Genomic DNA, 13,423 nt, shown 5'->3' with positions numbered 1-13,423 from the left:
GTATTTATTTTCCTTAACACATCATTACCAAAAAAGTTAATTTCTGTTTCTCATGTGTGCTCCTGTATGCTTAATTTTAAGAGTATGATGTTTTCACAAAGGAATTGTGATCTTGGCCTCTTCATGCCTTTTCCTTTTAAATATCGGTATATTTCCTATTATGTATGCCACCAGAGGGATTGTTTAAATCAGTTTTTCCAAGAAGGCCATGTCTAATGCAGGAGTATCATTGTTGAAGACATCCCAAGAGTTTGCAGTGGATATTCCTAGTACTATTTGTAGTTCATTGGTTGGGCCAGCAAGTACAACCACAATATATATTGCCTCTTTATGGCCTTTTGATTTGTGCATGGGTCCCACATGGAAAGTGATAGAATGTAATCCTTTCTTGAATGGAATTACTTGGTATTAGTCAGCCTGGGGTTCACATGCATATTAAATTGTCGCAGATAGCTTCCTTTTCTTTTTGGGGATAGGAATTATTAAGAACTAAGAAGCTTTGTGAACCTTTTATTTTATTTCCTAGAGTGAGTAAATCAATGTAGTTTTAGGAGTTATATTTTAAGGAGAAATCTTGCACAGGAAGTCATACATAGGTTAGGTGTTTATTTCTTTGTTTGCAAGATTCCATTATTACTGGGAATCTTTAAATACATGTACTAGCCTGTCCAGCTGAAAACATTTTTAGAAAAGGACAATACATTGGCTCTTCTAGTTAAGGTTGGGACACCTCTTTTATTTTATCAGCTTTTTAAGGCTCTTTATTTGTCATCAAACAACATTGTTATTTAGTGCTGCAACAATCAAATAAAGTTTGACCTGTTTAAGTGGTGTTGTCATATAAAATACAGTCACATGCCAGGTTAAATACCAGCACCAAATGTCTTAATTGGTGGTATATTGTTTGATTTAAGCCATTAGCGGTTACATAACTATTTGTATTAGCTCTATTTATTATTTTCTTTTGCTGTTAGCTGTTTGCTATATTTTCTGCTAGGACCATTTTACATTACTGCATGGGTTTGATCCTTAAGCTTTTTAAGTAGCTCGACTACCCTCCATTGTTGTCCTGCTTCAGCCACACTAAATACACTTACACTATTGATTGGGCAATCCTGGACTTGCTGCAAGTCAAAATGATGAGCAATATTAGATATCTGGCCAAGACAAAAATGAATAAAACTGTGCAGCTACAGCATTCTTGCCATCAACACCCCCTCTCCCCAACAATAAAAGCCAAAGGCTTGAAAAGTCTACATCAATCAGTAGATGATTCATGAGTATCCTATAATTATGGTGGATAACATTTTCCTCACCCTCCATTTATTTGATGCAATTGCTTATAGTTTCCTCCTTGGCATTGATGTATCATATCTATAAATTTATTGCTTGTGTGCAGGATTCACAACAGAAAGCCAGTGAGCAAGATTCTATGGAAGGTAGAATTATTGTTCCTTTCACTGTGGGAAACATTTTAACAGCCAATGCTATTATTAATGAGAATATAGAAAATATTACAATATATAGGGGTCACAGGTGAGGCATCTCAGAATGGCAATGCAGCACGTGGTCCTCTCAATGGAGTACCTCGTACTCCACCAAGTGCAATGTTAAATCCAGCAGTGGCCATAATGCCAATACCAGCAGGAGCACCTGGAATGGTTGCTGGTCCGGCTACAAACTTAAATATTGGAATGGACTACTGGGGTGCCCCAACATCTTCTATCCCTGTACTACGTGGAAAGGTCCCTTCTGCACCAGTTGCAGGAGGAATGGTGCCAACTGTTGTTGGATCCCGTGAGGGTGTGCAATCAGAGCTTTGGATGCAGGTTTGTCTTAAATCATTGACTTTCCAAGTTCAGGATTTAAATAAGTTGTCTCGTATTCTGTATGGCTTAACTATCTTAAGACAAAAAACATATAATTAGAGCTTCAATAACATTGTGGAAAATGGACCAGATTAGCTGGCTGAACCAAAATAAGATCATAACCTGGTTCGTTGAAAATTGGATTCAAGTGGTTCCAAGGCTAACCAACTTGGTTTAACCGAGGAGAATTGCAACTGTGCCCCTTTCTAGTTCCATGTCCTGTTTGATTTTGAAAATGTTGAATTCCAGTTGAAACTTTGCATTTGGTTTATGTGTTTCACTTTAGTTGCTTTCATTTATAGAACTTTATATTATGTAAGATTTGAATGATGTGATGCCTTTCTTTTATTTTTTTTAAATTAAGAGAGGAATGAATTGTGGGAGGAATTAGCAGCCACAAGGGGTTTATTTGGGGGGGGGGGGAGCTTTGTGCTTAGGGGGAGATTTTATTGTGATTGGGTTCTCTCATGAGACAAACAATCCTAACCACAATATCACTACTAGGATGAGAAAGTTCAATCTGTTTGTGGAATCGTATAAGTTGAGGGACCTCCCTTTGTTGCAAGCTAGATTTACTTGGTCCAACTTCTAAGCCATAAACTGTGCTCTAAACTGGATAGGTTTTTTGATTTCCTCAAGTTGGGAAGGTGGGTGGAGAGGAATGGTAGCTAGAGCATTACCCAGACCTACTTCTGATCACTGCCCTGTTAGGCTTTCCCAAGAGAGAATCAGTGGTGGACCTTGTCCCTTACGCTGAAATCTCTTCATGGCCATGCCCATATAAAAAAAAGAAAAAGAAAAACTCTTCAAGACCCCTTGAAGCAAGTCGAAACAAGCCCATGCCAGGAGTTTGAAGGCAGTGCCATTGACCTGAATTTTTTACTCTTAGGGGGCCGTTTTATGATCTTGGTCGTAGTTCATTCCATTTCAAGGCTGATGCTTAGAGATCAATTGTATTTTTTTTTTGTTTCTTCTTTAGTGGAAAAGTTGCTATCTGAGATCCTTTTTTTTGGGGATCAATAACTGCATCAATTCATTAAAATCAGCAAAGAGGTACAAGAGAATACCAATAAGAGAGGTAAACTCTCTTAACTCCCTTGGGGTTAACACTAATTGCATTGATTACAGTTTACAACAAAGCCCGGAAAAGTTGATATCTTCCCACCCCTTGTTTTTCTGAAGCATCAGCAAAATAATTAACATATCTTTTCACCCACTGAAACTTAACTTCCATGCCTTGTGTCACCCACTTAAACCTTCTTTTCTCATTAACATAGTTCCACCAACCAACCTCCTTTAGCAGCCATCACACTACTAGCTTTGAATCACCTTAGATGATCAGCCTCCTAATGTTTATTTTTTATTTTTATCAATAACTGTGAAATGTATTAATTAATATTAAGAAAATTACAAAGCAAGGGGGCTAAACAATCTTAGCTCCCTAGAACAATCAAAGGGCACCAAATACAATTACAATAAAGCCCAAAATAAAGAGTTTTTGTTCACCCCTTGCCTAGCTAAACCATCTGCCAGTGAGTTTGCCCTTCTCTTTACCCATTTGTACTGAATTTCAATATCCTTAGCCAGCCACTTAAATTTTCTTTTTTCATTGCTGTAATTCCATATCCTTGAGTTATCCTCTTTTAACCAGTTCACCACAACTTCAGTCTCCTTCGATGATCAGCTTACTAATTTGCAACTCCTCGACTCTTCGTACCCCTTCAAGAACTGCAAGTATCTCAGCCCTCAAAGAATCTCCTTCCCCAATTGGTCCTGAAAACATAGCTAACAGATTTCCATGTTCATCTCTTATTGCTCCCCCTATTCCCGATGGTCCTGGTCCTCCTGGATTACTCATACTGCTGCCATCAAAGTTCAGTTTAATAAAGCCGTTAGGTGGACTCCAGCAAGAATTTGATGCCTTCTTAGCTGAAGCTAATTCTGCAATTTCCTTCCAGTTTTTTAACATCTCATCTACTGAGAAATCTGCAAACAATGCCAAAGTTTTCTGCCAATGTATCACCCTAATCTGGATTAAGCCTCCTAATGTTTAATTCCTTTGCCCTTTGCGCACCTTCCATCACAACCACGATTTCAGTCAAAGAATCACCAAAACAATTGGATCTAAATAGAAAGCAATGATTCTTCTCTCCTTATTTCAAAACACACCTCCAATGCCTGAAAGACCTGGGTTCCCTTCACTACTACCATCAAAGTTAAACTTGATGAAACCACAATTTGGCGGGGATCAAGAAGGTTTGACGACTTTTTTAGAAGGTGCAGAACCAGACACTCCCTTCCACTTTCTAAGCAAATCAACCATAGGAATGTCCTCAAAACAGCTCAGGACTTCACCTAGTGGACTACTCCGACGGTAATGGTTTTGATGAGTTCGTCTCTACTTCTCTCTTTATCTGAGAAGACTCTTAGATTCCTTTCTTCCCAAACCGTCCAGAAAATAGTTGTTCTTGTCCACCTCCATAAGAACATTTGGCAGAGGGTTGCACCTGCATCCAAACAAAGAGAGAATTGGTTCCCAAATAACAGAAACAAAAGGGCAAGAGATTAATAAGTGATAGCAGGTCTCACCATTAGCCTTATAGAGAATGCACCAATGAGGGAAATGGCACCAATCACGTCTCTTAGTAAATCATAGGTGTTAATTCCTTCCAGAAGAGCTTCCCAACACAAACCACCAACATTAGGAGGAATAGGCTTGTTACAAACCTCCATAACCGGAAAGGGCAGCCTGACACTTTCAAGTGGTTGGATTAAAGCAGAAAAGAAAGAAGCACAAGAGAAGGACCCAGAGAAAGAGTCCAGATTTAGCTATCCAGCTTGGAGGGGTACACGAAAACCCCTTCTAGAAGATGAAGGCTGGCCAAGACATTATTTAGTTCAGAGTCTCTGAGACCCCTGCTAAATCCCAAGTTCCAATCGAGCCCGGAGATTGAGCTAGAGGGAACCAAGAACAAAAAGGGCTTGATCCTTTCCACCACAAAAAAGGCTTCATGTATTTGAAGGGTCCTGGTTTGTTATTTATTTTAAAAGTTAGTAGACCATCATTAGTGCACAAGCACTGATAAAAAGGTAATTTTGAAGTTAATAGACCATTATAAAGGTGAAAAACACATATGAACATATAAATGGTAATGAAAAAAGCCTACTTATAAAAGGTACACACTTTGGCTAAGCTGCAAAGTTCAGTACACCAGGAGTGTCTTTGAAAGGGGCTGTGGCTGGGTAAAAAGCAAGGTGCATGCCTAAAAATGCACCTGGGCACACCTTTTCAAACACTGTGTGGCCTCTCGATCACTGAACAACCCTCTTATTTTCCTTTGCACACAATTTTCCAATTTATAAGATAAATCATTTTTAGTGTTTCCTGGTTCCTATTAGAAGGTTCCACTTATCCTTTTAACTTTTGGTCACCTGCACGAGAGATTTGAAAACTGAGAAGAAATAAATTAGAAGATTGGTAAAAGAGGACACGATCAAGGTGATATGTCGGTATGTCCTAAAGATACTTTTCTATGCTAATATATATATTTTTTTAATATGTGCAAAACTCACTTGATTTTGGGCTGCCACTTGAGGTATAGATGGTTTATTGCTTATTGAGGTAAGATACAACCAAGCAATTTTCTTAATCCTTGGCAGACTACTTTACCTAAGGCATCTTGAGGTTAGAGATCCCTTCAAATACTTTATTTGACTGATGTAGGTTTCACCTCTTCTACTCCTTGGTGGGAAAGACCATTACCCAATTCTGATCCTGGCTATCTGGCTGGTCCTTAATCCTTGGAGAGAATAGTTATGCCATCAGCAAACTGAATATCCAACTTTGGAACTCCATTTTCTCCAACTCCAAAACTACTCAGTCTGAACACCTTTGGATGGGAAGCTCCATGCTACTTGGGGTGAGAAGATTGAAAGATATGTTTGCTCCCCTATTGACTATACCCTCTGATGTTTTTAGTCAACCAATAATAGATGAATAAGAATTTAAGCTAGATTAATATAGCTAGTAAAATCTAGCAAGTAGCATCTCCCAATAAAGCATGATCAGAATTTGTCTATCCAAGGGAAAGCCCCAAAAATATAGAAATTCCCTTTGTTTTTCTTCTCCTATGAGATGTTGTTGATTAGCTAGAAGATCTTTGGATCCAGCTGAATGAATTTTTTGTACTGCATGACAAGAAGCTTCTTTTAGATGGTCTATGTTCGATAAAGGACCCTAATGATCACAATCATCCACTTGGAGGTCTCCCTCAATTTCCATCTCTTGTACCAACTACCAATGATAGAAACTCAGCGTGAATAGAGTTACCAAAGCCAATAGGACCTGCACAAAATAAATGAATGTTTCCTGCATGATTGTGGAAAGATCCCCCTTGTGCCTGATCTTGCTGGATTGCTAAAGCTGCATACATCAAGGTTCATGCTATTAGGCTACCTTATTAAAAATAAAAATAAGAGTTCATGCTATTAGGCTGAGGAGGCATCTCAGAAATATGTGCTATAACTCTTATTGTTGATGACTACCAGCTCCTTATGACATCATCCCCATCGAAAATTCTAAATTCTTCCTTAATCTGTAATTTGTATCCAATGAATCATTCTCACTGTAATCAATTTAATCTGGCCTTGTCTTTGGGGTCTTGAGGTTATCTTTTATGGTCTCTGGCTCCTTCAAAAATTTGTTTGTGCATCTGCAAATAAAGGAGCCACGGGAGTTTTGAAGTCAAGGAGAACCTTTTCTCCAATCATGATCTGATACCAGCAGCTTACTAATGGGTTGGTCTTTTGTCCTTGGGAATTTTAAGGATTTTTGTAGAGGGACTTTCTTTTCAATTGGCATGTCATTTTTAGTGTAGATAGTGGTACATTGTAGAGCTACTGTCTCTTTTCACATACCTCTACATCTTTATATAATATATACATAATATATAATACATACCTCCACACATTTCTTTCTTCCAACATGAACTAAAGAAATTTATAGAAATTGCTTCGATACATCTGCACATGTTTTTCACTCTTCTTTGGGCGGAAGAGAAGAAAGAGGGCCTAAAGGGGCCTGCCTATTATCAGTTGGGGATGACCACCTGGAACCAAACAGAGCCAAAGAAAAAAAAATCCCAAATGTAATGATGAACAGGCTGGAAATTATCACGAGTCTAAACAAAATTGTGATCAACTTCAATGATGTTCTGAGAAACCTTGTAAAATCCCAAAACTGAACCATATCTCCTTGCCACCTTGTGGTTTTCTACTTGTCCGTTCTAATTATTCTCTTAACTTCCTATTTAAAGGCTTCTTCCAATTTGGGTGCCAAATTCTTTGTAATCTAAGCTATTCCAGGTCATCTAGGATGGGTCTTGGAGGGGGTGAGGAGTGCCACGAGCATTGATCTGGTTGTATCATTGAAGTTTCAACTATTGATGCAGTTGTATGATCTTGGACTAGCCAACTGGAAATTACTATTTTCTTGATAACCATTAGGTCTGAAGGGTGGCAGTGGGTCTGACATAGTCTAGTGATGGTGATAGAGGTGATTAGGGATGTGCACTTTGACATAGAATCATTTAAATCAGAAATGCCTGCAAAAAGCAGAAATTTCTAGAGAGAGAAAAACATGGAAATTCGATAAATTAGGTTTGGCTAGGAACATTTTGGAATGGTTTTAGGGGATCGCTTGAGGTTGAAAACTATTTGGGGGGAAGGGGGAGGGTGACAGCTAGGTTACAGGTGGACTTCAATATTTTTGAGGGTGTGAAATCTCTAGATTCTTCATGGACTTCTCTTCAGATGACTTTCTTAGAGGCTGGAGTGCAATAGCTGTTTCCTCCTCTTCATCTCCCTCTGTTCAAGAAACTTGGTCCCCTCCTTTACATGTTAGGGTGAAATTGAACTTTGATGGGAGCTCTGCAGGTAACCCAGGTCCTTCCGGAATTGGGGTTGTTTTTAGAGATGAGGAAGGAAGAGTGCTGGCCCTTTTCTTGGGCCCAATTGGGGTAGGAGATTCTCTAAGGGCAGAAGTGTTGGCTTTACTCCAAGGCCTCAAATTAGCTAAACAATGGAGACTGCAACAGTTAGAAGTGGAAGGAGACTCCAAATTGGTAATAGGTTAACTGCAAACAAGGAGCTTGTGCAGGTTAGGTGGACTAGAAGACCAGCAAATGGAATGGCTGATGTTTTAGCAAAACAGGGAGTAAATAGGGAGGATTTGTTCTAGGCTGTTTTGTAAGAATCTTTCTTGAGGGTTTACCACCCTTCTTCGGATGGTGACAGTTGTACTTCCTTAATTTAATCTAATCAATGAAAGTTATTGTTTCTTATAAAAAATATTTTTATTTTGAGAAAAGGTAAGGTAAAATTTTATTAATATTGAAATAAGATACAAAGAGATCCCCCAAGGAAAAAACCTTGACGGGGTCCAACTACTACAACCCCCGGATTACAGTTCCGAAAAGTTACTAGAGTTCAGTCTAGGCCCCAATTGTGAGGCCTGAATCCCTTTAGTTGCCGACACCCAGGAGATTAGTTTTCCAACTGATATCAAAATTAGATCCTCCTGAGTTCTAGTAATATTTTGGAATATCCATTTGTTCCTTTCTGTCCAAATGATGCCGATCACCGCAGCTGGAATGTATCTCCAAATAGCAGCTGCAAGTTTTGGCAGCCCCTTTAAATCCCAGCTCCAAAACAGTTCCTTTACTGAACCAGGCATCACCCATGCAAGGCCTAGTGCAGAGAAATAAGGGTTCCAAACTTTAACCGAAACATGGCAGTGAAGAAACAGGTGACAGGCTGACAGCTATCCTTAACACCTTGTCTACATTCACACTTCTGATCCTGGAGTTGGAAGACCATCTGAGCTCCAAATCCAGTGCCATCTATCTTCCTTGAGCAGGTCAGGAGACTGCATGGAGATCAGCTCAAATAGTTCTGCCAAAGCTGTAGTTTCCCAATCCTGGAAGTTCCTTCTAAATGAAGGACATCAAACAACAGAGCTGCCAACAACCTAAAAACATTCTGCCACCACCGCGTCTTGATTCTCAGCAAGATGAAATAACCGAGGGAATAATTCTGCTAAATAGGTCCCTCCACATCAAGGATCTTTCCAGAAAGATAACCTGTCACCTTTTCCCAGTTTTGGAGATAAGCCTCTACTAACACTTGGTAGGAGATCCATAATTTTCCTCCACAAAGAGCAGCCTAAAGAGGGGAGAGAAGAAGAGGCTATCCAGTCTCCTCTATCTGTGTTATATTTGGCTGCAATTATGGTCCTCCACCAGTTATTCCTTTCCATTCTGAATCTCCAGATCCACTTGCCTAGCATTGCCTTGTTGAAAAATTTGACCCGTCTGATTCCCAATCCTCCTTTTTATTTTGGGGAGCATACCTGATCCCAGTTCACCAAATGAATTATAGAGAGATTTCTCTCTTTAAATAGTTTGAGAAGGTTATGGATTTTGGACATAGGTTATGGTTGTATGCAACTCACCCAGAATCCCAGATTGATTCAGCAGTCCTTGACCAAGTTGATGGCCATTCTCAAGGTGCTGATGGCTTGCCAACGGCCAGAGTCTGACAACTGGCAAGATAGAACTAGATAGAGGAGAAAAAGAAGTGAAGCTATAAATCACCCCTAGAGGTCCTGAAATCACTTGGAATCTCGTCATAATAAAACATGGATGGAAACTAAAAGCAACTTTTGTTGATTTAAACAAGTAATAGGAAAATGTTGACTCCTAGATGTTAGTCAGACTTACATTTGGACTAAAGGTTAAATTACAAGCATTTCTTCTGTGCTTTGGGATGAGTTACACGTAGTCTCGTGTACATTCTTTTGTGAAACTTAAATATGTTGTACTTACATAAAATTATTGTGTGACACCTTCTGTCACCATTCTGTCAAAGGAGTGGAGGGTATATACCCATGCACATCTCACTTACTTTGGTTAGACTCTGTAAAAACCCTAAAATTCCCTTGTCTTTCTTTAATGATTTGACCTTGCCTGTTTAATATTTACTAAGAGATATTTCTAGTGATGATCTTCTAACTGAAGATCTAGTCCATTGATCTTGTGCCTCAAAACCAGTCAATTTATCTTGAAAGCCCACGTGATGTGCAATGGTTTCAATTAATCAAGGTCATGGAAATGGTATAGTAAATCAGTAAATGATATATCAAATGTCCCAATTTTCTAAAAAAATGTCATATAAATGATGTACCAAATTAACCCAAAGGTCTAGGCTATCAAAGTAGTCTCTTATGATCAGTGCCTTAATCTCAACTATTGAATTGATGTACTAAGATTCCACTGATCTTAGGCATCTAAAATATAACATATCAACACAAAAATCTAGGTTATCAATGTGGCCTTCTAATGTCAAATAATCATTTTCTGAGTAACTTATCAAGATTTCAATTAATATCATTTTATTCAAGTAATAAACCAAAATTTTTAAATAATCTGAGCCAAAGTAAAGTGATACACCTAATGAACCTAAGATCTAGAACATCAAAGTGGCATGGGTTTACATCTGGTACTTGAGGGTGGTTTGGGCAGGTTACCTTTTTAACCTGCTCCAGTTCCTTACCTGTTCAAACACTTCTCTCAACCTTCTCCAGAAAAAAAAGTACTTGTTCTCGGTTTTCCTTGTTATAGTTAGTGCATGTTGGATTCATAGCATGACCATGGTTTTAATCCTTTTGTTACTACTAGTAGTATTCTTTTCTGATTGGCAATAGCTACTAGTACTATCCTTGTTATAGTTAGTGCATGTTGGACTCATAGCATGACCACGGTTTTAATCCTTTTGTTACTACTAGTAGTATTCTTTTCTGATTGGCAATGGCTATTAGTACTATCATCATTATCTGATGCATCCTGTTTGATGCAGGACGAAAGGGAACTGAAAAGGCAGCGAAGAAAGCAGTCAAATAGGGAATCAGCCCGTCGATCCAGGTTGCGTAAGCAGGTATGAATTTCCTTCCAGTATTTGTTGTGGATTTCCTATTAGTTAATTTTGTGCTGCACTCTTATTTGTTAAAGTAATTACATGTGATTGTTTCAGGCGGAATGTGAAGAGCTAGCCCAAAGAGTTGAAATTCTAAGTGAGGAGAACTCCACACTTAGATCAGAAGTCACTCGTATCAGGAGCGAGTATGAGCAGCTTCTCTCTCAGAATGCTTCTCTGAAGGTGATGTTTGAATTTTGAAATATAGTTTGCCTTCATTCATTATTTATTTATTTTTCTTCCCATTGGAAGTTTAGATATGTAGTGTGTGGCATAATGACTTTAAGGAAGAAATGGCAGACATACAGGCACATTTCCCCCATTTTATTGGTTACTTTTCCCCAGTCTTGAACACGTTGAAAGTTATAACCTGATATGATGACCACTAGCTTGTTATTTCTCATGGTCCTTAACACACTCACAAATTTGGCACTTCTACTGAAAAGTCTATTCCATCTGATGGTTCTACTTTCGTGAATGTGTACCACATCTTGATATCAGTCTTTACACAGTTAATTGCTATCAGTTCTCAAACTGTTGTTATTGTCTTTTTTAATTTGGTAACTGTAAAGTTTTATTATATCATAAAAAAGAATGGAATTTTCTGCAACATGCTAATGGATTGTGTTAGCTGATAATATTCACAAAACTGGGAACTTACAGGAGAGGCTTGGTGAAACTCCCAAAGGACAAGAAGATTCAAGAACTGGCAAGAATGACCAACATTCAGGCAATGATAATCAACAAGCAGTCGAAACAGAGCTTGTACAGAGTGGTCACTAAGACCAAAAGCCCTGCTTCAAATCTGTTTGCAGGAGCATAAACCTAACCCATTAGCAGCAACAAAGTCCTTGTCTATGTAGTATGTCTTTTAAATTCATCAAGCTGACTTTCCAGTCATGGATAGCTGTTTCTACCATAACGTTACCATTCCATATTTTTTCTTTTGATAATTTTTTAATAGTCAAAGCCCTAGAAAGACATCTAGAGAGCAGTAACCTGTCTTAGACTTCTATGTCACAGGGAGGGTGGTAGGAACATTATCTTATCTGCTTTTACTTTTTTTGCCTTTGGTATTACTTATGGTTGATGCAATATATAGTTGAGGGGAGAGAATAATGAACTACTGAGTATGTTGTACTGTTTACAAAGTTTCTTTTAACATATCTGATGTTTTATTTTTTTTACTTGTACTATCTATACATTTGTTCAATGGAATAACTTGATGAATTTATGAAAGATCTCTTTAGGTGTTTCAGCGGATTTGTGTCTTGTAGTCAAAAATATCTTTTAGATATTATAAATTTGCATTACAACTTTGATGCCTCAGTTGATGTAATGGGTAAGTGATCGAGCCTCAAACTTGAGCTGTTTGGATACTTAGAAACACCTATTTAACTGGACGTTATATGCTTATCTTGTAACACTTTAGGTCTCATCATATGAAGTTACATTAGAGACATTGGGGATTTTAAATTATAAACTACATCTGTTGCATGAGTGGTTTGGATAAAATGGTTATTTAAAATGCATGGTGGACTCGCATCATAAAAAGGTAGTCTAGATGAGAAAAGACCTCTCAATTTTACACTTTTTATGCATTTCTTCAGAACAAAATTAAATTGCAACAACCAGGGTATATTTCACAGAGAACTCTAACATCGGCGAACTTTGCAAGGTGATATTTGACTTACAAATTTATTATCAGGTACCTATCAGATCCTTGGGTCCATAATTTTTTTTCAACTCAATCCACTTTTTTGGCGTAATTCTTGCAATCGCTCAATTATATCTGAAATCCCACTAGGGATAAATGTCATGCAGGTTGTTGAGAGGACTGATTGTATGAAAGGTAGGTGAGAATTGAGTAGAGCTTGATGCCTTGATCTATGTGAACTGATTACAAAATCAAGGGATGGACGGCAGCCATGGGTCTTGTAAACTAGAGATCTACTGGGAGTGTGGACAGCAATGTCCATGGAGTTGTAGGTGCTGATGCAGACTGAGGATTTGCAGAATAGCTGGTTGGTGGCGAAAATCTTGTTTTATGGTCTGATTCTATTGCCATCTGCACCCCATTTATGCCATGGCATCTAATTGGAGGCCCTGCTGTGCAGATATTTGGGCTAATGAGTTGTATGTTGTTGAGATAGAAGCTTCTTCTGCCATAGTTGGAGATCCTGAGCATGAAATCTCGCCTGTTGATTGGAACTATGGAGCCAGTTTGGAAATGATTTAGGTCATCAAAGAGCAATGGAGAAGCGATCAAGTGTCTCAATAGGAAGTTGAAAACCTCATCCTTAGGTATCGTGATCTTTGACAGGGAGTCTTGGGGCATCAGGAAGTGATATTTCCTGGTATTTTATTTCGGGGGATCATATTAATCAGCACGACGGAAGTGTAGTGGTTTGCAGTGACATCCCTTTGATTGCAACTAGGTCTTCATTTCTGGAGAGTCCATCTGCAGCCGTGACAGATAAGATTATATTCATTAGGAGGACCAGTACGGCAAAGTAAGTCATCAT

General features: G+C 38.5%; 1 protein-coding gene and 1 pseudogene across 7 annotated transcripts in view; one reads left to right on the top strand and one right to left on the bottom strand.

The window, feature by feature from the left end:
• Positions 1-12,161, top strand: part of LOC104600353 (bZIP transcription factor 1-B) — a 31,082-nt gene extending 18,921 nt beyond the window's left edge. For 5 of the 7 annotated variants that reach the window (XM_088895422.1, XM_010263250.3, XM_010263252.3 and 2 more), the window contains 5 exons: positions 1,400-1,439; positions 1,528-1,829; positions 10,782-10,859; positions 10,956-11,081; positions 11,562-12,161. In XM_088895422.1, coding sequence (XP_088751548.1) covers positions 1,400-1,439; positions 1,528-1,829; positions 10,782-10,859; positions 10,956-11,081; positions 11,562-11,681 — 666 coding nt within the window. In that variant the 3' untranslated portion in view covers positions 11,682-12,161. The remainder of the gene's footprint in view (positions 1-1,399; positions 1,440-1,527; positions 1,830-10,781; positions 10,860-10,955; positions 11,082-11,561) is intronic. The other 2 variants (XM_010263256.3, XM_088895423.1) reach the window with 1 other exon arrangement.
• Positions 12,162-12,705: 544 nt separating this feature from the next.
• On the bottom strand, positions 12,706-13,423 carry LOC148804202 (FAS1 domain-containing protein SELMODRAFT_448915-like; annotated as a pseudogene).

Source organism: Nelumbo nucifera, chromosome 1 (assembly GCF_055504915.1).
Source record: "Nelumbo nucifera cultivar China Antique chromosome 1, China Antique-T2T, whole genome shotgun sequence".
NCBI classification, from domain to species: Eukaryota; Viridiplantae; Streptophyta; class Magnoliopsida; order Proteales; family Nelumbonaceae; genus Nelumbo; species Nelumbo nucifera.
This window is presented reverse-complemented; position numbering and strand designations above follow the sequence as displayed.